Consider the following 23,298-nt stretch of genomic DNA (forward strand, 5'->3'; position numbering starts at 1 on the left):
AGTGCATAATTTCTTCCTGCACACAGTGGTGGGTGACTGAGGCACTGAGCTGGGCTGTTGTGCCAGGCTGCAAAGGAGCTGAGCTGGGAGATCCCGAAGTCCTAAAGAGCTACAGATTGTGCACTGGACTTGAGGTGCAGGGCTGGCACTGAGTGAAATGGGGTTTAGCTACCTGCCCTATTTACTGCTTTGGGGATTCAGGAAGCAATGATGTGTTTCACAGCTCTTTTTAGCTCTGACAGGTGGGAGATGCAGGGCAGAGCCTACAAGGGGTTTTTCCTGCACTCCACTGTTGGGTAGCACAGGCTGGTAGGCCTTCTGGGGTTGTAACCTCCTCCCTCCTGGCAGCTCCCTGGGAGCAGCTTGATCTGGGGACCAGGCTGGGGGGGTTCAGTTGCTGCTGTTGCCTACCACAGGAGCACACTGTACAGGGATTAAGGGCTTTATTCTTGTGGGAAAACTGAGGTATGAGAAAGGGACTGCCACAAGAATGGCATGGATGAGGGTGGATTTTCCTTTTAAGTGTGATTCTTCTGTGGGAAAGGCTGAACATCACACACGTTGTGATTTCCTCCACAGGAGCTGTGTCCAGCCTGGTGTATCAGCTCCTTTGCTGGTGGGAAGGGATGGGTGAAAGCCTGTAATGCCGCTTTTGTCTCAGCCCCTCACCCAGCAGCCATAAATCCCAAGCTTAGGAGGTGTTGATGCAGCACAGCTGTGCAGGGGATCATGTGACATGCTTGTCAGTGGCTGGATGGTTGGAATGGCTCAGTGTGCACCAGCCTGCCCCAACTGGGCTGTGCCTGGCTGTGTGCTGGGTCTTGCAGTGGAGAGCATCCCACCCCAAGGACTTGACTTGTAAAAGACCAATCGGGTGCCAGCTGATCCACTCCACTGTCCTGTTCAGCAATCGTTGGGTCACTCCAGGCTGTGTCTCTGGGCTTTGGATGGAGCCAGGAGTGCCCCTGCCTATATGTCCTTGTCACCCTTGGCAGGCATTGACCCAACATCTTTCATGTGCTGCCTGCATGACTGGCAGCATCTGGTGCAGAGGGGCAGGGTAAAATCAGTTGTTTCCCAGTGGGGATTGTTCCTGCCACTGCCCAGCCATGAAAGGTGGCCCCATCAGCTGCCCAAAGCACACGCATGGTGGGTTGGGCTGTGGGGACAGAGCTAAGCTCACGTGCCTGCAGAGACACAGCCCCAGTTCTGTGCACCTATTGTTGTTTAAATTTTTGGGGGGTCCCCGGGGAGTGCCCCCCGGAGACCCCCGGGGTCCTAGGGGTTGTGGGGTTCCTGTGCTGGCAGGCAAAGAGACTTCAGACGCCGGTGGGATGCTGATGAGATGAGGGTTTATTTAGAGTCCCACTCCAGGCAGGGAGGTTACAGACTTGGGACAAACCATACATTTTCCAGGGGTGAACAAGAGCAAGCCATTTCCATAAAATGCAATCCCACAATTTACCCTTTTTTTCTTTAAAATGTGAGAAGAGAAATATGACATATGACAATTAACAATTTAAAAATGAAACAGTAATTACACAGTTTTGCAGCATGAAACTAAATACAATTGCAGTAAGGATTGTTATACTGTGAACAGTTTATCTGACCTTGTAATTGCAGTAGACGGGTTATGTGGGTTTATATTGCAAGATTTGAAACAAATTACCAAATTTGTTTGAGCTTTTTCAGCGTGACTGGCTTAATAGTGTCTAGCCTTTTCCAACTGGCTTTTCAGCCCACCACAGCCCCCAGTTTAGGCTGTGGCGCTGACCTCTGCTCCCAGTCTAGGGACAGGAAAACACGTGGAGTTCCCCGGGCTCCACACACGGCCTCAGATTTTCCAGGTGGCCTGCTGCAGTTCCCCCATTGGGGCCGGGCAGGGGCAGTGAGGAATTTAAATCAACTCAAGCTGCCACTGATCTGTCATGGGATTCCCGTAAGGCTTGAACAGCAAGTCACTGACACTCAGGGATCTGAGCCAAATCACTCCTTTCACTTTCTAACTGGTTCAACTAAAAGGACTTACACTCTGCATGCAATTGTTTACATTCGTCCATATGTACCCATTGGGGATTTTTTTCGTCCATACTTGCACCAGAAGTGTGAGAGACTTAACAAAAGACCCTCAGTTTCAGGTCATCAAAAGAAAAACAAAAGAAAAAAACTACAAAAACCGTCAAATACTTTCTCAGACACCAATTTAGGTTATCAATCACCCTCAGAACTAACTGAGGACAGCATAAACCCAAAAGCGTTACTGATTCAATAGTCTACTACTGAATCGCGCTTTACAAGAAGACAATTCAAAAACTGTTTCCTTTGGATGTACCCTTGTGACTTGAAAAAGCCTCTGCTTTCTAAATCAGAAAACAGGGGAATCTGCAATATGAACACACACAAAACTAGAAAGGCATAATTGTAAAACTACTTCATGGGGATGGGAAGGAAATGGAGGGGTTTGGGAACAGGGAAAGGGGATTATAAAGTAGAATTAACAATTATACAAGGCTGTAAAACTGGTATTACAAATTCACTGTAGCTTTGGGGTTTGGTTCTTTTCACTGCTCTCCAGGGGCATTGGCTGCTCAGGCTCGATCGACGGTGTGCGGGGCTCTTTTCGCCGCTGCTGCCGAGCGGGGGGAGGGGCTCCTGTTCTCTGCGCGGCTTTTCCAGGTGCTGGGGCCCACACGTGCGCTGTGGCCGGACTGGGGCCACATGTCGGCTCGCGCTGGGACTGCCCCGCGCCGTGGCGGGGTCCCGCTGGGCCGGGGCCGCACCACGGGCACGCGCCGCGGCAGCGGTCCCGCCGCGACGGGGCTCACGCCGGAGCCTCGCCGCGGCAGAGCCGCGCCGCCCGCGCCGCGCCGCCCGGGGGGGCTGCGCAGCCCGCACAGTGCCGAGGCGGGCCGGGGCCCCAAGGGGCCAGGACCCGGGCCCGCGCCGGGCTCGTTGGCAGTGGTGGAACAGCGGCATGGTGGCTCACGAGGTCTCTGCGCGGTGGAGGAGGGGCCGCCCCAGGCCGCAATGGCCCGGAACAGCCGCTCTGTTGCCATGAATTTTCCTGGTTTGCTGAGCATTCATATTAAAGGAGAAATGTGCAGTTTCTCACGCTGGTGAATTGTAAACACAGGACCATGTTTTGTAAATATTGGCAATGTTATGAATACTTTCTCTAAGAGAAGGGGAGGTTGAATGACAGCCTCCTGGACCAATGTGACAGGAGAGGTGGCGATACCCTTCTCCAATCCATGGTCACCTTGCCACAGATATATAATAGAAAAATAAACTAAGGGCAGGGTTCTGCCCTGATGCTGTTTTTGGACCCAGATCTGTGTCCCCAGTCTGTTTTCCTGGTTGGGCCTCCACGGTGATAACGCTCTACTGGAGACGGCACTGAAACGGTGTTACTATGGTCCATCTTTGTCTCAGGGTCGTTGGTGCAGTGCCTGCAGAGACACAGCCCCAGTTCTGTGCACCCTGGAGCCATACCAAGCTGCTGGGGGGTAGTGGTTTTGGGAACGAGTCCTCAGGACCTGCCAAGACTCCACACCAAGACTGGCAGCATCAGGGAGGTGTCATCCCACCAGTGGTTTGCTGGTTGTTGCTGGGATTGATGGGAATTACAGCCTTGGCTGCAGGCATGGGGATGGAGATTTTCTGGTTGACAAGAGAGATTGGCTGCTGGTGCCTTGAAATCTACCCAAAACTCCACTATGCTGTGGCTAGCTAGGTTCATAAGGATTCCTCAGCAGGGACTTACAAAGCTTCTATTCCATCCTTGGAGCCCAGCCCTGGAGCCTTTTAAACAAGCCCATAATTTTATACTTTTAAAATGCCTGGATGTGGCAAAGCCCCATGGGGTCTTTAGGATAGCACCAGCAAAAGCTGAGACTACTTTGATTCAGGCTGATCAGTTAGTGCTGCTCCCAAGCTGATCACTTTGTCATACACATTGTTATGTGTATTTATCAATATGCATTTATCAATGCAACAGTCTAGGGAGTCAGAATGAGCCATCTGCACATCAGTCAGTGAGTAGAATAGCACAAACATGGAGCACAAGGAGAGCTGTAAGGGTTGACCAAGCTGTAAGGGTTGACCAGAAACTTCCCTTCAGGGGGCAGGCAAGGAGGACTCCATGCTGCTCCCCAGGCACAGCTGGGATTAACAGGGAGGAGGTTGGATTCACTGTTACCGCTTCTCTTAAGTGTTTACAAATTGTGTGGAGGTTTTTTACAGGTTATGGGAAACCAGGCAGCATTGTTACATCCAGAGCTGTTCTGACATGGTAAATCAAACTAGGGTTTTGTGAAGGTGCTTGGAAACTGGTCTGGAATAAGTCATGAAATACAGTAAGTCTGGCCATGTGTGCTATTACTTTTGGAACAGATTCCCTCCTTCACTTTTATTTCACATTTTGTGATACCTCTGCATCTGGACACGTTCTTACATACAATATGGTGCTCAGTTAAACAAAGAAATCTATCACTTACCTGTATCTACAGATTTATAAAAACAAATGTTGACTTTTACAGTAACATGAAATCCAACTTTTCTTTGGTCTGAACTCTGCTACAGATTGCCCATTTGCTACCAGGGTATGGGAAACCCTGCAGGACAGCTGTTTTTATCTATTATAACAGGACATTTCATCAATTGTTTGAACTTGGTGACCCTGCTTCCTGTTGCAACAGTCAGCTAATATATTTTACTTCATTTAGATCTAGAAATAAAAACCCCAACTTGATTTACACTGTTGTGAACTAGCTCCAGTTGAAGTAAGAAATACATAATAATGTATTGGATCGGTGTTGCGGTTTGGATTTTGGGGGGTCCCCGGGGAGGGTTCCCCGGGAGCCCCCCGGGCTCTAGGTTCATTGGTATTTGCATGCAGGCAGGCAAGGAGACTTCAGACGGCTGGTGAGGTGCTGATGAGATGAGGATTTATTTGGAGTTCAACCCCGGGAAGGCAACATGGTTACTGAGGGAGAGGGGGAAGGAGAGGGAGAGGGAAGGGGAGCGGAGCAGAGCCTCCAGAGGCCTCCAGGACAAAGAGAGCAAGCCCGCTTCCCCCTGCACTCTTATCAGGGAGATTCAAAGTGGGCGCAGATAGATCTTCAGGCCAATGAGGTTACAGAGACACAATACTGCAGGGGAGATTACAGACTTGGGATAAACCATAAACTTCCCAGGGGTGAGCCAGAGCATACCATTTCAATAAAATGCAATTCCACAGATCAGATTCTTTGTGTTGGAGTTGTTTCAGCCATGGACTGCAAAACTAGAGTATATCAAAAGCACCTCAGAAGAAACAAGGTACTCCCCTTTCTGATTGGGTCCATGCACAAGTCCTGAGCCAAACTAGGCAGATTTCCAAACATGACACTGATTGGACATGGACTGGCCTTCCATAAGCCTGTGTCAAGGCTCCAGGTGGCAGCTAAGGAAGTTGATGGTAGTTGGTAACAGCTACTTTGGACAACTTGTGCTGAGCTGGAGCACTCATCAGATTTTCTTAGTGCCTCACCAAACTGCAAAGATGGTCCTATCCCCACCTGGCAGCCCCTTCACAGCCCGTCCTCAGTTGAAGCCTTTTGTTACTCCCAGCCTTAACCCTGACAATAAATCACACCATCTCCAAGTTAGCTTGTTGTTCTGGTGTCACTTGAAGCAAGACCACACTTCATCCTTGGACAACTGGAGACTTAGCATCTGCATCCCAGCACCCCTCACATGGTTCAAAACCTATTTTCAGATGTCAGTCTTTTACTCTTGCTTGGGGAAAAAATCTGAATTTTTATAGAGCGACCTGCTGTTACCCCAGGCTTGGATCACTCCCAGAGGAACCCTGATGCCCTCACCTGGCTGGACTGTGCTACCACACTGGGAAAGGGGTTTGTGCACCTACACACGTCTCCTGCCCTTCACGAGTACCGCACACCGCCAAGGGCCTCTGCTCACAGGCTTCTGGAAATAGGTTTCAGATTAGCATGTGATAAGCAGGGAACAAGATCAACAGTGCATGAGTTAATGTGAACACCTGCTTACCAGCCTGGCATTAAATTGTCACAGGATCTACAGACCCATCTCTGCTAGCTCTGGGCTGAATTTACTCCCTCTTTTACTCCTTGTTTTCCCAAGAAAGAAAGGATAGATCCTTAGGTAAGCAGATCTGAGTTTTCCCAGTCAGGGTTATAAAGCCAGATGGAAAACCTTTATTGATTATAGGAAGTTTTCCATAACAATTGTGGCAGATGGAAACATCTTGTTCATTGCTCGCATTTTATGATGCATTTACTAGGTAGAGTAAGAACATCTCAGGAGAGGTATTTTAGTTCAAATCTGTAACATGGTATTTAATTCAACGTAGAGCAACAAAGACGGGCTAGAGAGCAGTTATTACATCATGGAAGAGGCACAAAGTACTATTACCCAAACAATGTACTTTAAAAACTGGTGTGTAATGTTGTCTAAACAAGTCCTTAGTGGCCAGTACATTCAAAACAATTTTCCTTCACATTTCACAACTCCAAATACTGATACTGTTTTGCCCAATGGGCTAGTTCAGGTGTGCATTTTTATTCTTTAACGATCACTGGCTATATCAGTAACTTCCAACCATGTATTTGAACTCATTAATAGCAGTTTTTATTTACAGTAGTTTAAAACAGGCTTGGATTTATATTCTTGTATGTGTCTGTTGTGACAGTGTAATTCTGTACAACTGCAGCCTTGTGATGTCCAGCAGGAGCTGAGACTGCACTGCTGCAGCCCAGTCTGTGCTGACTGCCTCTGGCAGGTCAGGGTGAGCAGCAGCACCATGCCCAAGCCATGCATTCCAGTCATTACAGACTGGGTTGGAATGGCATGGCTCAGGCTGCTGCACCTTTTGGACACATTTAAAATAACAAAATGAACAATAGGCATAGAGCTTACTTTTGTAAGGATTTCTTTGTTGTACAGTTACCAGTCATTCTAATGTATTCAAGGAAACACATTTGAAAACTACAAAATAAAAAGACAGGTATCTAAAGGTGAACTTAGGAAGGCACCCAGCAAAGATTTTCTTGAAAGTAAATATTCTACCTGGAACAGCCTGCTCATAACACTGGGTCTGAAGAGAACTGCAGTTTTGAAAAGAACAGGGCATATGCCTTTATTAATAATCAGCTCTTTATTAAAGTGATCAGCTCATTATTAGAGTCATCAGCAGGACTGCAGAAACCAATCGGAGTTTTCCAAGCTGCTGCAGCCATCTGAAGGAGAAGGTGCTGTCCCAGTTCATCATTCCACTGCAAACAGTAGATGCCGAGTCCTTGTTCCCATACGAACAGCTAGGAGTTCTCTCTGGTCAACCATCAGAAGGCAGAGCAGTGGGGGGGGTCTGCCACTGGAGTGCAGAGTCAGCTCTTTACCCTCAGGGAAAAACCTTGAGTTTCCCATTCCCTGTCTGAGTCACTTCAGCTAGCCAGTTCCCATTCTATCCAAACTCCTCAGAGGTCATGGTGAATCTTCAAACCAGGCCAGGGGGTGCATCCACTCCTTGCTCAGCCAGGGCACTATCCAATTCTCCTCTGATGCATCTAGCTTCTTGTCTTGGGGTGCAGCTTCTCTTAAAAACCCTCCCAGGATTCACAGGGGCGGTTTTATTTGCATATACAAATGCATATGCATTTGTCCTGGTCACAGCAGAAGTATTCCTGCTGAAGGAGGTAGTTACAGCGAACAATGACCCGGCAATCAAGGCCGGAGCCGCTCCTTTTCACATTTTAATGAGGTAGGAGAATGCTGCCTTTCCCTTCGGGGCAGCTTCCCTCCGGCTTCAAACTTGCTGGGGTGTGGGGGTTACCTCTAGCCGGGAGGAGGTCAGCTGCTTTCGAGGGACAGCAGCCTCACCCCAGCTATGGGGTTCTCTGCAAACAGGAAAAACTCCCATTTTTCTAAAAGGCTGGGTGACAGCACAAATTGGGAGGAGGGGGGTTGCATTCTCAGAGCTCTTTTAATATGCTAATGGGTGCTCGGTGTTTTCCTCTGGGGGGATGGAGCTGTCTCGCTATGGGGCTAGGACAGGGATAGCCCAGCCCCTCCCGACCGGGAAATTTGTTCATAACAGTTTGAGCAAAGTCTCCAATGCCATTGGAGTTAAAACTGATACCCAGAGTTGTGGCCGAGTTTCTCAGGTATCGTGGGCATGATATGCTCACAGATACCATTTGAGCTATTCCAGACTAGGCCAAACTAGGCCTCAGGCCTGGGCCTAGTAGGCCGCAGAACGTTCCGCATACGTAGTAGCAGATAAACTTATCTCCTGCTAGGTATGTGTTAAGGTATGGCCACTCGCAGCATGGAGGTAATGGCACTAGATCTCCATAGCCACCTTAATCCTAGATTGCTTACATACTTCTGCATGCTCACTGCCTATCACAATGCACCTGCTACTGTAAACTATCTGCTCTGTACTTAACCGGCCATCTCGCGGAATAAAGCGGAGTTCGTGCTGGAAACCATACTGGTTTGGTCTCACGTTACTCTAGTCCCCAGTCTTTCCAGGGTTCGACAACAGTGGCGCCCGAAACTTAGAGACAGAGCCCTGGATTTTAATGAAATATAGAGCTTCGATGCTGTGTATTAATTAGCTTAAATGCTGTGGATTATTTAGCTTCAATGCTGTTAATTAATTAGCTTAAATGCTGGAAGTCCTCGCTTGATTTTGGACGTGTGTGTGTCGCTTGCGATCTACAGTCCCAAATTTCCGAGGCAGGCTGGGGAGCGTCGGCTGATTGGTTTGATTAGAAGGCGACAGTGCCACCTGCTGTCAGCGGAAAGAAGGTAAGAGCAGCGGCGCGGATGGATTCACTCACGGAACGCGACTATATAGCTGCCACGCAGTTGTTAGCGTCCATTGTCTCGAAACGGGGCGAAAAGATCAGAGATTCTGATATAAATCAGCTGGCCCAATGGGCTAAAAAGAAAGGAAAGTTACAGCAGCCCTCGCTTTTGTTCAGCGAGACAGAATGGAAGGAGATCGGAGATTTACTGTGGGACTCGGTAGTTTCACAGGGAAAAGACGCAAAACTCTGTTCAGAGTTAGGCGTCACGTGGAAGAAAATTATAAATACGCTACAAACCTTTGCCGCGGAGCGCAGAGCTGCCCAAGCCGCGATTTCCGCACTGGAGAGAACGGCCCCTTGCTCTCCTGAGCCGGAGACCGTTCCTTCCCAAGCGGAAGAGCGGAAAAAAGTATCCAGGGTTGCGAGATTTTTCGGAATTAATTCCACGCATCCGGTGAAAGGGAATGCGGCCCCCCTCTGTTCCTCCCTCCGTGATGTGGTAGACGTAGCCAACCATGCGGTTGAGAGACCGAGCGAGAGGCCGGAAGTGTCCTTGCCGCGGTTCGGCGAGAAAGGCGTGGGGGAGGAGACGAGCCAGCCGCCAGACCCGAGGGGCGTGGCGAAAGAGGAGGCAGGCGGGATCGGCAGCGGCGCAGGGCGGGCACAAGTGACGCAGCAAGGAGGCGGGCTCAGAGGCGGTGCCACCGGCGGAGCGGAGCCAAACCCCTCCCCACCGGAACGGGAGCTGACGTCAGCTGCCCACATGACAAAAACAAAAACAGAGAACATGGCGGCGCCCATGACCGGATCGGACAACGCGAGTTCGATTCAACCTGAGATCCCTGCGCCCCCACAGCCTGCATCAGTGGGACCCGCCACCCACCCACGAGCATCTCACTGTCCTCTGCCAGAATCTGACTCGGACGAGGAAGTTTTGGAATCGGATAACAGCTGTGCAACGCAAGCGCCGGAAAAACCGCAGAGGTCAACGGAGCTGCAGCAAATTATAGCAGAGCTTGCTAAGCTCTCTAACCGGCAAAGTCAGCTGGAACAAAGGACATTTGAATTATCCAAAACTTTCCCGCAGAAACCATGTACCATACAACCTCTGTCATCAATACAGAGCCAGCAGGCGTTGCCATCCAATGCCCAGCAGATGGCGCTGCCTGCCAACCAAACTGATCCGCTTCTGAACCGCTGGGCTGAAGTTAAAAAACATGCCATCCTTGATAAGGACTTTGAAGCAGCCAATGTTATAGCGTGCCCTGTGGTGATTGAGCAGAACGTTGCCAGATGGCAACCGCATGAATGGAAAGTACTGCAATCTGCAAAGCAGACAGTTAGTCAGTATGGAATTCGTGCGGAAGCTTCCAAAAGTATTATACAATACATCTTCACTGCTGACCTCTTGTGCCCTGCTGACAGTTCTAACATTGCAGCACTTCTGCTCACGCCATCCCAATTTCTCATTTTCGAAAGAGAGTGGAGACGCCTGGCAACCGAGGAAGCCAACAGGCATCAAATAGTGGGAGATCCATTTTATGGGATTCAGCCGGACATGCTGACGGGCCAAGGAGCCTATGCCACGACGAATGTACAGCTGACTTTTCCCATCGAAATCCATCAACTCTCCCAGTCACTAGCCTACAGAGCTTTGCTGTTGGTGCCAGACAAAAAGAAGCCTCCATCCTATGCCAACGTCAAACAGGGAGCCACCGAATCGTTTGCTCAATTTATAGATCGTCTTTCTACGGCATTGAGGGATGCCCCAGATTTGCCTGACGAGGTGCGAGACCATCTGTTTCGTTCTCTGGCATTTGAGAACGCCAACGCACGCATGAAAACCATCCTGGCCTCCCTCCCTCAAGGCTGTGGCGTGGACGAAATGTTGGTGAGAGCAGCGAGAGCAGAACAGTCCAACCAAACAGCAGCTTTCACAGCGGCAATGCAAAACGCAATGCAGCAACAGGGACATGTTATCGCAGCTGCATTGACGGGAAAGCCCTTCAACCGTTTTACTAACAAAAAATCAGCGGCAAAGTCCCAGTGCAACCGCTGTGGTGAAATGGGTCATTTCAGGCGGACCTGCCAAAAGCCTGTTTGGTGTCAACACTGCAATGTGGACACTCATGCCACAGAGGTCTGCAGGAAACAGGGAAACTTCACGGCCAGCGCGCCGAGGCAGCGCGCCAAGACACAAATCAATGCCTCAGCCCACCAGACCCCAAAAAAGACTCATTGAGACAGACCAGACCTGCTGCGTGGAGAAGTGTTGGTGTGGACATAACAGCAGCAGAAGAAGTCACCTTGCAAGATAAGGAAGTCACTCTAATCCCGACTGATGTCTCTGAACCCATCTATAATACAGTTTCCTCAGCTGGAGGTTTGATATTAGGAGGAGCCTCCACGAGCAAACAGGGTATTATGGTGGTGCCAGGAGTCATCAATGCTAATTACACTGGACAGTTAAAAGTAATGGTTTATGCCCTGCAGCCTCCTGTGACAATCCCAAAGGGGAGCAAGATTGCTCAGATCATCCCCTTTGAGAACATCCTGCCACGTCGTCAGTCCCAAAAGCAGCCTGCGGAAGCCGAAGGCGGAGCTGGGAGCTTTGGCTCTATGGGACACAGTGTTTTCCTTACAGTGGATTTACACGAGCGGCCACGGATTGCAGTGAAGCTGCAACGAGGCGATGAAATTATTGGCGTGGAACCACTTCCAGACACCGGCGCAGACATATCTTTAATTAACAAATTACATTGGCCTTCTCATTGGCCTTTGACATCCCCCTATACCCGCGTTGTGGGCGTAGGAGGCCTGACTGTTCCCTCAATAAGTGCAGATCCTATTCGGATCATCTTTGAAGATGGACAAGTGGTTGTGGCTCATCTATATGTTGTGCCAATGCATGAAGAGATTCTAGGGCTGCTAGGAAGAGATGTGCTTTCCCAAATAGGGATGGTTTTGACTACTGACCGGCATTTTCCTTAGTGGCCACTGCAGAGCAGCCACCCATTTTAAAAATCACCTGGTTAACTGATACCCCTGTGTGGGTTGAGCAGTGGCCAATGACAGAGAAGAGGCTGCGAATTACCAAGCAATTGGTGCAGGAACAATTAGAAGCAGGTCACATTCGACCCTCAGTGAGTCCATGGAACACACCGATTTTTGTCATCCCTAAAAAATCAGGGAAATGGAGACTGCTACATGACCTTCGTAAGGTTAATGAGCAGATGCAAGCGATGGGTGCTCTGCAACCAGGCTTGCCAGCACCGACCATGATTCCGCAAGGGTGGGACATTGTGATCATCGATTTGAAGGATTGTTTTTTCACGATCCCACTCCACCCTCAAGATACTCAGCGCTTTGCCTTCACTGTGCCATCTATTAACAGAGCAGCGCCAGCACAACGGTATGAATGGGTAACTCTTCCTCAGGGAAGTCGTACCTCGCCTACCATGTGCCAGATATTCGTCAATTGGGCTTTGCAGCCGATTCGTCAGCGTTTTTCCAATGCAATGATTTATCACTACGTCGATGACATCCTTGTTGCTACTAAGGAGCCTCTGCCCACAGAGGACTTGGACTGGCTGATCACGCAGTTAAAACATCGTGGTCTGACTGTGGCCCTGGAAAAGATACAGCGATCAGCCCCGTGGAAGTACTTAGGATGGCTGATCACGAGTGCACAAGTCCGGCCACAGAAAATTACTTTACATACCAACATTTCAACGTTATATGATGCTCAGAGACTTTTTGGAGACCTGCAATGGGTTCGTCCCATTGTAGGAATCACCAATGAGGACTTGCAACCGTTTCCACCATGGCTACACGGTAATGATGCCAGTAGCCTTCGACAATGTACCCCTGAACAGCAACGAGCCTTAGTCAAGGTGTCAGAGAAGCTGCAACGGGGTTGGAGCATTCGCCGCATAGAACACCTGCCACTGTCACTGTTCCTCTCCAACGCAGATGTCTGTCCGTTTGCCATCATCTTTCAATGGCAAAAGAAAAAGGGGGAACACCAGTCTGGGTTAAAATCGACGGCTGGTGTGATTGAATGGGTGTTCTTGCCGGTGCAGCCGAAGAGTCGTGTTATGACAAGAACAGAAGCCCTTGCCATGCTCATCAGGAAAGGGAGAGATAGGATTTTAGAGATTGATGGGGAAGAACCGGCAGATATCAGTGTTCCGATCAGAAATGAAGATCTGGACTGGAAACTGAGACATTCTGTGGAGCTGCAAGAAGCATTGTTGGGTTTTACAGGTGTGGTTCACAACCGACAGCCAAAGGGTCCGATGTGGACTCTGATTGCACGCCATCAGTGGCTGGAGAAGCCTTTGTGTTCCATGACACCTGTGGAAGGCAGAACAGTTTATACGGATGCTGGCCGAAAGACACAAAGAGCTGTGTGTGTGTGGAAACAGCAAGGAGAATGGAAGCAGCATTTAATCCACAGTGAAGCCGGAGACAGCTTGCAGACCATGGAACTGGGAGCAGTGTGTTGGGCTTTGCAAACCTGGAACAAGGAACCTCTTAATGTGGTGTCAGATTCTTTGTATGTGGTTGGAGTGGTACAAAGAATCGGAGATGCACTCATTAAGACCACTCAGAATCAGCGCCTCGGAGAACTATTTCTGCGACTGAGGAGTATACTCAGACAGCGTCAGCATGCCTTTTGCGTGATGCACATTCGTAGTCATCAGTGCAACAATGGTTTGGGAGAAGGCAATGCACGGGCAGATGCTGCAGTCAGTTGCGTTGCCCATGTCCCTCCTGAAAGCAAATTTGTCAGAGCTCGCAACAGCCACGAGAACTTCCATCAGAATGCTAGAGCCTTGCGTCGTCAATTTCAAATATCTATGAACGATGCACAGGGGATTGTGCGTGCCTGCCCTCAATGCAGTCATCACGGGCCAGGTCTTGGCCTAGGCACGAATCCTCGAGGAATGAAAGCCCTGGAACTGTGGCAAATGGATGTAACACACATCCCAGAGTTTGGAAGGTTGAAATATGTTCATGTCACTATTGACACCTACTCCAAATTCATTTGGGCCACAGCACAAACTGGGGAAAGAGCTCTGCACGTCGAGAGACATTTGACTGTTTGCTTTTCGGTGATGGGAGTGCCTGCAGAAATCAAAACTGACAATGGTCCAGCTTATGTGGGACAACGAGTTGCTAGGTTTCTGCAAAAGTGGGGAGTCAAACATACTACCGGGATTCCTCACTCTCCTACTGGCCAAGCCATTGTGGAACGGGCTCATCGGACGCTGAAAGAGTATCTCGCAAAGCAGAAGCAAAATAATGACCTAGATGTGACCAATCGTTTATCTAAAGTACTGTTCACTTTAAATTACTTATGCCTAGCAGAAGGGCGAGAAGAGCCTGCAGTTGTCATCCACCACCAGGCTGTGAAAGAAGGGAGACCACAAGCAATTCCAGGACTTTACGTATATCATAAGGACATGCGAACGGGTGAATGGCAGGGACCCAGTCCAGTCTTGTTTAATGGTCGCAGTTATATGTGTGTTTCTGCAGGAGAAGCAGGACCTGTCTGGGTGCCGAGTCGCTTTACCCGTGCGTGTCCACAAGAAAAGATACCAACCGGCGGTGACACTCACAGAGACAGCGACGACTTACCTGAAGCACCTCAAGAAGACGCGGAGAGTGCTGAAAATTAACTGTTTTAATACTATATCATTGCACTGTTATTGTGTGACACTTAGAGGCACGATAAGTTATTGGTTAGGGTTTTAGGTTGATAGCCTGTGTGCTACACTGTGTGCTTGTCACAATGGGTGAAATGTTAAGCATGAGGGTGTTGGTTTTAATCAGTGTGGTAGTAAAAATAAGAGCAGGGATGTTTGACATTGACACAAGGGAGAACATGTGGGTTACTTGGGCCAAACAAACTAAACAGGATTCCTTTTGTCTATCTCTAGCGACGCCATCCAATCCTTTTAGAACCTGCTTGATTGGAGTTCCACTGACCTCCATGGCAGAGTTCAAGTCTTTAACCCCTGTCAGCACTGACCCAAAAGGTGCTTTAGGGCCACAAGCTGCTGCCATAGCGCGAAACCTTCGAACTGCTGGTCCAGAACCTCAGGAGCTTGATCTCTTAGGTTCTGTGCCAGGAAACTATTGTCTTGTCTTTGGGCGCTTTGCAGTGAATTCTAGTCTATTAATCATAGATGAGCAGCAATTGAAAGGCCACGCTACGTGGCTGTCCCCTCATTCACCATTGTATTACAATTACTCTGAGTATTGTGATAGTTGGGTCAGATCTGTCACGCAATTGACAACAGCTGCTAAGAGATTGCCACCAGGAATCTTTTTAGTTTGCGGAGATAGAGCATGGTCCACAGTACCTCCAAACAGTGTCGGAGGACCGTGTTATTTTGGCAAACTAACTCTGTTCGCACCTAGTATTCACCAGGTTCTAGGCTTGCCAAGGAAGGCTCAACGAGTCAAGCGCAGTATGTCTCAACTAGGTCCCAACTGCAAAGATCAAGTTACATTATGGCAGCCTCCAGCCGTGATCTCAGCATCCATTTTTGCCCCAGGAGTTGCTTCAGCACAAGCCCTCACACAACTGAAACATTTAGCCTGCTGGACAGGGAAACAGATTAACATAACGACGAAGTTGTTGAGTGAGCTTGCTGAAGATGTTAGTGGCATTCGCCATTCAGTGCTCCAGAACCGAGCCGCGATTGACTTCCTTCTTTTGGCTCAGGGGCATGGATGCGAAGAGTTTGAAGGCATGTGCTGCATGAATTTATCAGACCACTCACGGTCGATACATCAGCAGTTAGCGCAGTTGAGGGACAACATGAAACATCTTGTAGTTGAGAACACTCCGTTTGACAATTGGCTGAAGTCTTGGAATCTCACTGGGTGGATTGTGGATTTAATTCGTTTTGGTATAATGATCTTTATTGCTGTCATAGTAGTTTTGACAATAGTGCCTTGCTTGATACAATGCATGCGCAAATTAGCTGACCGTGCCTTAACGTCAGTTTGGATAGCCCAAAAAGAAAAAGGGGGAACTGTGGCCGAGTTTCTCAGGTATCGTGGGCATGATATGCTCACAGATACCATTTGAGCTATTCCAGACTAGGCCAAACTAGGCCTCAGGCCTGGGCCTAGTAGGCCGCAGAACGTTCCGCATACGTAGTAGCAGATAAACTTATCTCCTGCTAGGTATGTGTTAAGGTATGGCCACTCGCAGCATGGAGGTAATGGCACTAGATCTCCGTAGCCACCTTAATCCTAGATTGCTTACATACTTCTGCATGCTCACTGCCTATCACAATGCACCTGCTACTGTAAACTATCTGCTCTGTACTTAACCGGCCATCTCGCGGAATAAAGCGGAGTTCGTGCTGGAAACCATACTGGTTTGGTCTCACGTTACTCTAGTCCCCAGTCTTTCCAGGGTTCGACAACACAGAGTATCACTTATACAGAGGGATACAGAGAGGTTCTCATCCTCCAAGCTGGTTGCAGCACAGTGCAACTCTTGAACATTGTCTGTCACTTCTGCTTTGTTGACAGAATTATGATAGCTCTTGGTAGTTTTCTCCTGTCTCTGAATACCCAGCAGATACATGGCATTTCATTTGAACTGGTTATCAATCAGGGTTCCCTTCATCTTGGCTTTCTTGGCTTCCAACTCAGCCTGAATAGGAAAATTAAGGCAGAATTAAATAATGTATGAATAATTTTCCCTTCTGAAGGAGTTTGCAAGATCTTTATGTAAGTTTGTGGAGTTTTTCATTTTGTGTTATAACTATTTTGTTTAGTGTTACCTTAAGTTGCCTCACTATGGACGAATATCAAGTCTTCGTAATGTTTTTAAAGGCATGAGAAGATTTGGTATTATTTATAGACGAGTATAAATATTCTTCGGAAAGGAAAAAAATCCTAGAAAAGGAATATAAACTTATGGACGAATAACAAGTTTTGGTAGTGTTCCTCGAGACATGAGAAAACTTGCTATCACCTATGGACGAATACCAAGTCTTAAGATACCAAGTCTTAAGACTTAGTATTGCTTATGGATGGATATCAAGTTCTGGTAGTGTTTTCGAAGCACGAGAGACTTGGTATCACTTATGGACGGTATACTTCCACAGTATACACCTGTGGATGATTTTGTTATTGCTTATTTTAATAATATTAATCCTAAGTTTGCTTAAGTATATCTTTGTTAAACACATTAGGTTCAAGGAAATTACACTATATTGCATTTTACTTTATAGTAGCAAAGGTTTTAAATGCTGCTAATTTTTTAATTTATGTATCTCAATAACTTAGAAGTTCTACTCTCAGGTTGGTTTTCCCGAGATATATTGGTTAGAGTCTTTTTTCCTTGAAAGCCCATGCCAGAAGCAGAAGGAAGAGTTGGAGTTCACCAGCTCAGGTTTCTCAAGGTTGTTTATTGTCTCTTATCTCTAAGTTCTTTCAGTGCCCAGCAAAGGTCCTTGCTGCAGCAAGAGTACGAGGTGACTCCCCCCAGGTCGGGAGCACTGGACTTTTATACCCTTTCTCTGACCCAACCATTGTCCACAACATATTTTTTATTTACAGTTTATTACCAATACCTACTGCCTACATTAGACGTCACTTCTATCCTAAACCAACCCCTTGTGACCCACCACAGCAGAAGATGGAGGACAAGAACAAGAAGGAAGAAGGACAGGGCCACACCCTGATTCCTCCATCTTGCCTTCTCCATTTGCACCCTGTGATAAACTAACTACTATTAACATCAAACTCTTGGGGTCTGTAGTTCTTCATGCAATGTTAGTAATTTTTCCCATGGGCTGAGATCAAAGACAGTGTCACTCTGGGCTCTGTGCCAGGATCTCAGACCCCCCTGCCAGGGTCCCAGACCCCCTGTCGGGGTCCCGGACCATCCAGGGCAACCAGAGGGATGCCCTGGACTCCGACATTCTACCAATCCTAAGTTCTGTTAAATTGATTTCTAGTTTTGCTTAAATTTCATAGAAATTAAGTAATTAAGTTTAACATTGTCTATTTTATTTATCATTATTAATTGTGTTGATTGTATTGTCTTTCTTTTGTAAGTGCATGCAAAGATCCATATGGGGGTCTTCTTAAGTAAAAAAGAAATAGGAATTATGGGAGATACCCTTTTAAATTAGGGTGAGAAAAACTTTCCTCCCATGGGCCTTTGCAGACACATGTTAATATTTCTTAGGTTTCATTGTTTCATAGGTTTGTTAAGTTTATGTCACCCTGTTACCATATATGCACACCTGCCAGAATGTTCTTCTTTCCCTTGGACCCCATTTGGTTATTTTTGCTGCAATACCCCGCCCCTGTGATCCTATTAGTCCCCCTGGTTCCTGGCCACCCCTCTGCACCCCTTTTCCCCATCCCTATTGGACCCTAACATCAGGACCACCCCATTTGATCAGGTATAACCCTGGATCCTCAGCCCCATTTTAGCTCTCATCCCTGGAACACATTCAAGGCTGTATCCACGATGCATGCGTCGACAATAAACAGCCCTTGGATTTCCAAACGGGACCTTGTCTCCTCGCCTTTATCATCAGCCCTTTATTAGCAGAGTGCACCAGGCCCCAAGGCCTCAGGGACACGCAGTAGCACGATGCTACACCTTCAGTGCTCCAATTAAGTTCTCTTCTTGTCTGACCAATGCAAACTTTTCAGTTCCAAAACCAGGAGCAAGAATGGCTCAAGTGCTTTGCTGACGTACAAAACGAGGACCATCTTTAAAATTGTAAAAAGCCCAAGACCAACTGCCCAGGAGACAATTTCAGACTTTCTATCTTCAGATGGAAGCTGCACATTTCCTCCCCCTTTCCATCTACTACCCTCCTGTCACAAGAGGTAAGATCAGTTGTGATGTTCTTGCCATTTATTCTTTGCATGCCCCTTGCAGTAGCAGCTGAGCTGCAGATCCTCCGCAAGAGCCTTGCTGTGCCCTGATGCCTCATGGCAATGACCTGCTCTGCCAAGCAGGCATGAGAGCACAGGCTGGCAAAGCCATGGCCTGATTTCTCCTTCCCTTGTTCCTCGTCCGACAGGTCACAGAAAGCCTCCCTGCAAGCACTCTGCTGGCTGCTCTTCAGTTAGCTCTCCAGGCAATGGCATGCAATTTTAAGTTCAGGGAGACTAAAAGAACATCTCTATAAAACTTATAAAGTAAATATCCTCACAAAGCTGCAAGTTGCCTGTGACTATACCAGGACCTCTCTATACCTGCAGTCTGATCTGCAAGACAGCTTTTGTGTACAAAGCCAACACGTCTCAGAGCATTGTGTTCAGCACCAAAGAAAAACTCACCAAGTCTTGTAGCCTTTTCTTGCTCATGCCTTTGCGTTCCAGCTGTTTCTCAATCACTTTTGCATTCTGTGCATACAAGTCTGCAATCTCCCTCTGAAATACACACGTCACTTTGCAATAGCAAACCCCAGAGTAACATCTCATCCAAACAGTGAGACCATTGCTGGCTCTGCCCAGCTCAGATGTGGCTGCCACTAAGGGCATCCAAAACTCACTGCTTCAATCTCCTCCTCCTCTTCATCAATTGTGGAGACTGTGACAGAACTGAACTTGCCCATGTCTTTGGTCCGTTTGGTCATCATCACCTGGGTGAAAAACAAGAATATTTTGATAAACACCTTGGCAACAGTTGTGCCAGTAGAGATTGCTTCCTCCTTCCAAAGCTTTTAAGGCTTCTTATGCAGGCCATCAGGATTACCTTAACTCTGTGGGTGGCAAAGGGGAATTATGCTCAGTGATTTCTGGGCTTAGAGGTGTCATTACCAGAAGCAAGCCTGCTGATATACAGTCGATGAGCCAGACTTTGAGAATCACTGTGCAGACTACCAACCTGACCTAATTACAATTGGAAACTTTCTGTTAACTGAGCTTAAATATCAGGCACAGTCTAGATTTTAGTTTACTTTGCTCTCCTTTAGTGCGAGGACTCCAAGCTGCAGTGACCTCTGTCAAGGAAAACTTAAAGGAGACATGCACAAGACACCAAATTGAGTTATTGTTCAGAGGTCCTTTCTTTTTTCTTTTCTCTCCCCTCTGCCCTCACCACTAAGTTATTTTATACACGACACCTTTAGAAAAGCAAAGATAACCTTCTTCCCTGAAGCAAATCACCTTTTTAGGAGGTTCTTGTTTCTCAGTATATATGTGTTTTCCCAAAACCCTGGCCAAATTTGACCACAGCACCATCAACAATGAACATCACAGGAGCATTTTTCTGTTGGTGTTGATAAAAGAGCAGCAGTCCACACCTGGAAACAGAAATATGCACAGCTGAGAGGAAACACAGATTCTGGATTCCTATGGTTTCCTCATAAAAAGATTTTAAAAGTCACTCAAAAGACTAGAAAAGGTCACTCGCCACACTTCTTCCTGAACTGCCGCTCTATGCCTTCGGGTCTGGGGACAGAGGCAGCGCTTGAGCAGAGCACACGGACACAGGATCTCCGTGCCTGGCTGGCGGCTCTCAGGTGGGTGGGGAGGGCAGCCCCTTCCCCGGGCCTTGGGCTCAGAGGGACGCGGGCTGCAGAGGCCGGGCCCACCTGCGCAGGAAGACGCTCTCCTCTTCCTCGGCGTTGCAAAACTTATGGGCGTGCTTGGCCACGTCCATCACGCGGGCGCGGTCCCGCGGCCGCATCGGCAGCTTCTCCAGCTGGCAATCTGCGGGGAGCGGCGGGGCCAGGCTGGCAGCGGGGCCGGGAACCTGGAATCCACGCCCTCACTCCGCACCCCGCATCCACACCCCGCCGCCGCCTTCCCGGGCCCTCTGCGCCGCTGGCCCGCGGCCTGCCCCTCCCCGGGCCGCGGCCTGCCCCTGCCCTCGGCTCACCGAGCACCAGCACCATCTGCCCGCACAGACAGTAGTAGACGTGCAGTGGCTTCTCCCCATCGTCATACTCCTCGCGGTCACGGGTGTCGGAGCACACGATGGATCGCAACACCACCTTGGGCATGGCGGCGGCGAGCTCGGAGCCGCCTGGCCCGGCCCCCGCACGCCCGGCCCCGCCCGCCGGGGCGGCTCCGCGGGGCTCCGGGAGAACGCAGAGCCAGGCGACTCCCGGCTCTCCTGTGCCTCAAATGGCCGGACACTGGACAAGGCTCTTCTTGACAAGCACCCAGAGCTCACACTGTTCTTACTGCACAGGCTGGTACAACGGGAAAGGTCCGGAACGGCAGATTCGCAGTGCGGCTGTGATAACAATGTTAACTCTTTCACTGGGTTTTCTCCCATGTCTTTCTTCAGCCGCCTCCCCACACAGCTGGATTATATGAAATTACAGATGAGGATAAACTCGAGAAACAGAGCCCAGCCAACCTACTTTACATGACAGTGGAGAGATTCTTTATTTCCAAAAGGTGTTAAAGCAACATAGAAAATAGCTTATTTTTCCCTTGGAACACACTCTCTGGGGAAGCAGAAAATGCAGTGTAGCAGGTTGTGCTGGTTTTGACAGCGATGGCGTTAATTTTCTTCACAGTAGGTGGTGTTATAAATGCCAATACGATATTCCAATTAAAATAATAATTTGGTTTATTAATAAAGATCGAATCACAGAATTTCGATAAACCCACCAACAGCAGAGAAACTTGACAGAGTTTTTCCTGGAAAAATGCCAAGGGTGAACCGTGAGATACAGAGCCTGGCAGTCTGCTATCTCCCCCAACGGTTCACAAATTTGCCCGGTTCGGGGTTTGGTTTTTATACACTTTATTCTGTTCTCGGCAATATTTCCCCATATTTCCCATTGTTTCCCGACTAGCTATACAAATTCAGGAGTTTCCCCGACCAGGCTGAAAAGAGTTCTTTTCTCAGTTCATATGTTAATGTCCAATTTCTATAGATCCTTATGGTTGATGAATGATCGAGATATGGATGATGTTGCTTGATAGTCTGTGAAGGTGGCAACCAAGGTGTGAGTTGCTGTGCCACCTTATCTTGATAGGTCTCCTCCCGGTACTTGAGAAGGCTGCAGGCTTTCCCGAAAATCCTTTGTTCCTTTCTGAATGGAGGCGCCTGCTTTTTCAGGGTTGTTAGTTTCACCATGTGCTACAAGGTCTCCTAAAACATAAGACTTTTACCCAATACAACTTTATACAATTTTATAGTTTTCCAATTTACCATAAGAACATGAATTAATCATTTCACACTTTTCACAGTGATATGGGGCTGTGGTTTGGATTTGTGCTGGAAGCAGTGCTGATAACTCAGAGATGTTTTTGTTACTGCTGAGCAGGGTTTACCCTGAGTCAAGGCCTTCTTTGCTCCTCATCCCACCCCAGCAGCGAGAGGCTGGGGGTGCACAAGGAGCTGGGAGGGGACACAGCCAGGACAGCTGATCCCAGCTGACCCAAAGGATATCCCAGACCATATGGCCTCATGCTCAGCAATATATCTGGGGGAGAAGGAGGGAAGGGGGGGACACATTTGGAATTGTTATAAATGCCAGGACAATTTATTACCAAATTCCATAATTTCGTTTATTAAAAATTCAAATCACAAAATTTGGAATCAAATTTCAGAATTTTAAGCAATAAAAAAAAAAAACCCCACAAACAGCGACACTTACTTGACAGAGTTTCTCCCGGGAAAAAGAGAGCCAAGGGTGACCCTTAGACACAGACCCTGGCCGTCTGTGTCTCTAGCTGGGTACACAAATTTGCCATGTTCGAGACTTGGTTTTTATACTCTTTATTCTGCCTCTGGCAATATTTCCCCATATTTCCCTTTGTTTCTTGGTTAGCTATTCAAACCCAAATCCATCTCCGGTCGGATTGAAAAGAGCTCCCCTCCCAAGTCCATGTGTTAATGTTCAGTTTCTATGGATCCTTATAGTTGATGAATGTTCGAGATATGGGTGATATTGCTTGATGGTCTGTGAAGGTGGCTCCCGAGGTGTGAGTTGCTGATACCGGCTCATCTCAACAGGTCCCCTCCCAATACTTGAGAAAGCTGCAGTCTTTTGTTCCCTTCTGAATGGAGAAACCTCCTAAAACATAGACTTTTACCTGATATAAATTTATACAGCTTTATAATTTTCCAATTTACCATAAGAACATGAATTAATCATCTCACGTTTTTCACAGAATGATGGTGTTTGTCTTCCCAAGACACCGTCACGTGTGATGGAGCCCTTCCTGTCTTGGGGAAGTGGGGAATGAACAACTTGTTTTGGTTCGTTCGTGCGCCTGGCCTTTGCTTTTCCTATTGAACTGTTTCGATTCCAACCCGCAGCGCCGCTGCCGCCGCCGCACCGCCCCCTCCGCCGCCATTGGTACCGCCCTCCAGGCACCGCCTCCCGCCGTGCTGGTAGAGCCCCCGGCCCAGCCACATCTGGCTCCGCCCCCTTCTCCCCGCGCCGTTGGTACAGCCCGGGACTGTCCGGCTGCCGGCGCAGGAGTCGGTGCAGTC

At 48.3% G+C, this 23,298-nt stretch overlaps 1 protein-coding gene across 1 annotated transcript; it reads right to left on the reverse strand.

Annotated features, from left to right (window-relative positions):
• Positions 1-15,743: 15,743 nt before the first annotated feature.
• Positions 15,744-21,934, reverse strand: LOC134565072 (STING ER exit protein-like). Its single transcript, XM_063424448.1, is given in 7 exon segments — positions 15,744-16,515; positions 19,173-19,265; positions 19,388-19,477; positions 20,004-20,037; positions 20,039-20,140; positions 20,432-20,549; positions 20,719-21,934. Coding segments are annotated over 7 exon segments (624 nt in total). The 5' UTR covers positions 20,843-21,934; the 3' UTR covers positions 15,744-16,452.
• Between the last annotated feature and the right edge of the window lie 1,364 nt (positions 21,935-23,298).

The sequence above is a fragment of the Prinia subflava genome (assembly GCF_021018805.1).
Source record: "Prinia subflava isolate CZ2003 ecotype Zambia chromosome W unlocalized genomic scaffold, Cam_Psub_1.2 scaffold_33_NEW, whole genome shotgun sequence".
NCBI lineage: Eukaryota > Metazoa > Chordata > Aves > Passeriformes > Cisticolidae > Prinia > Prinia subflava.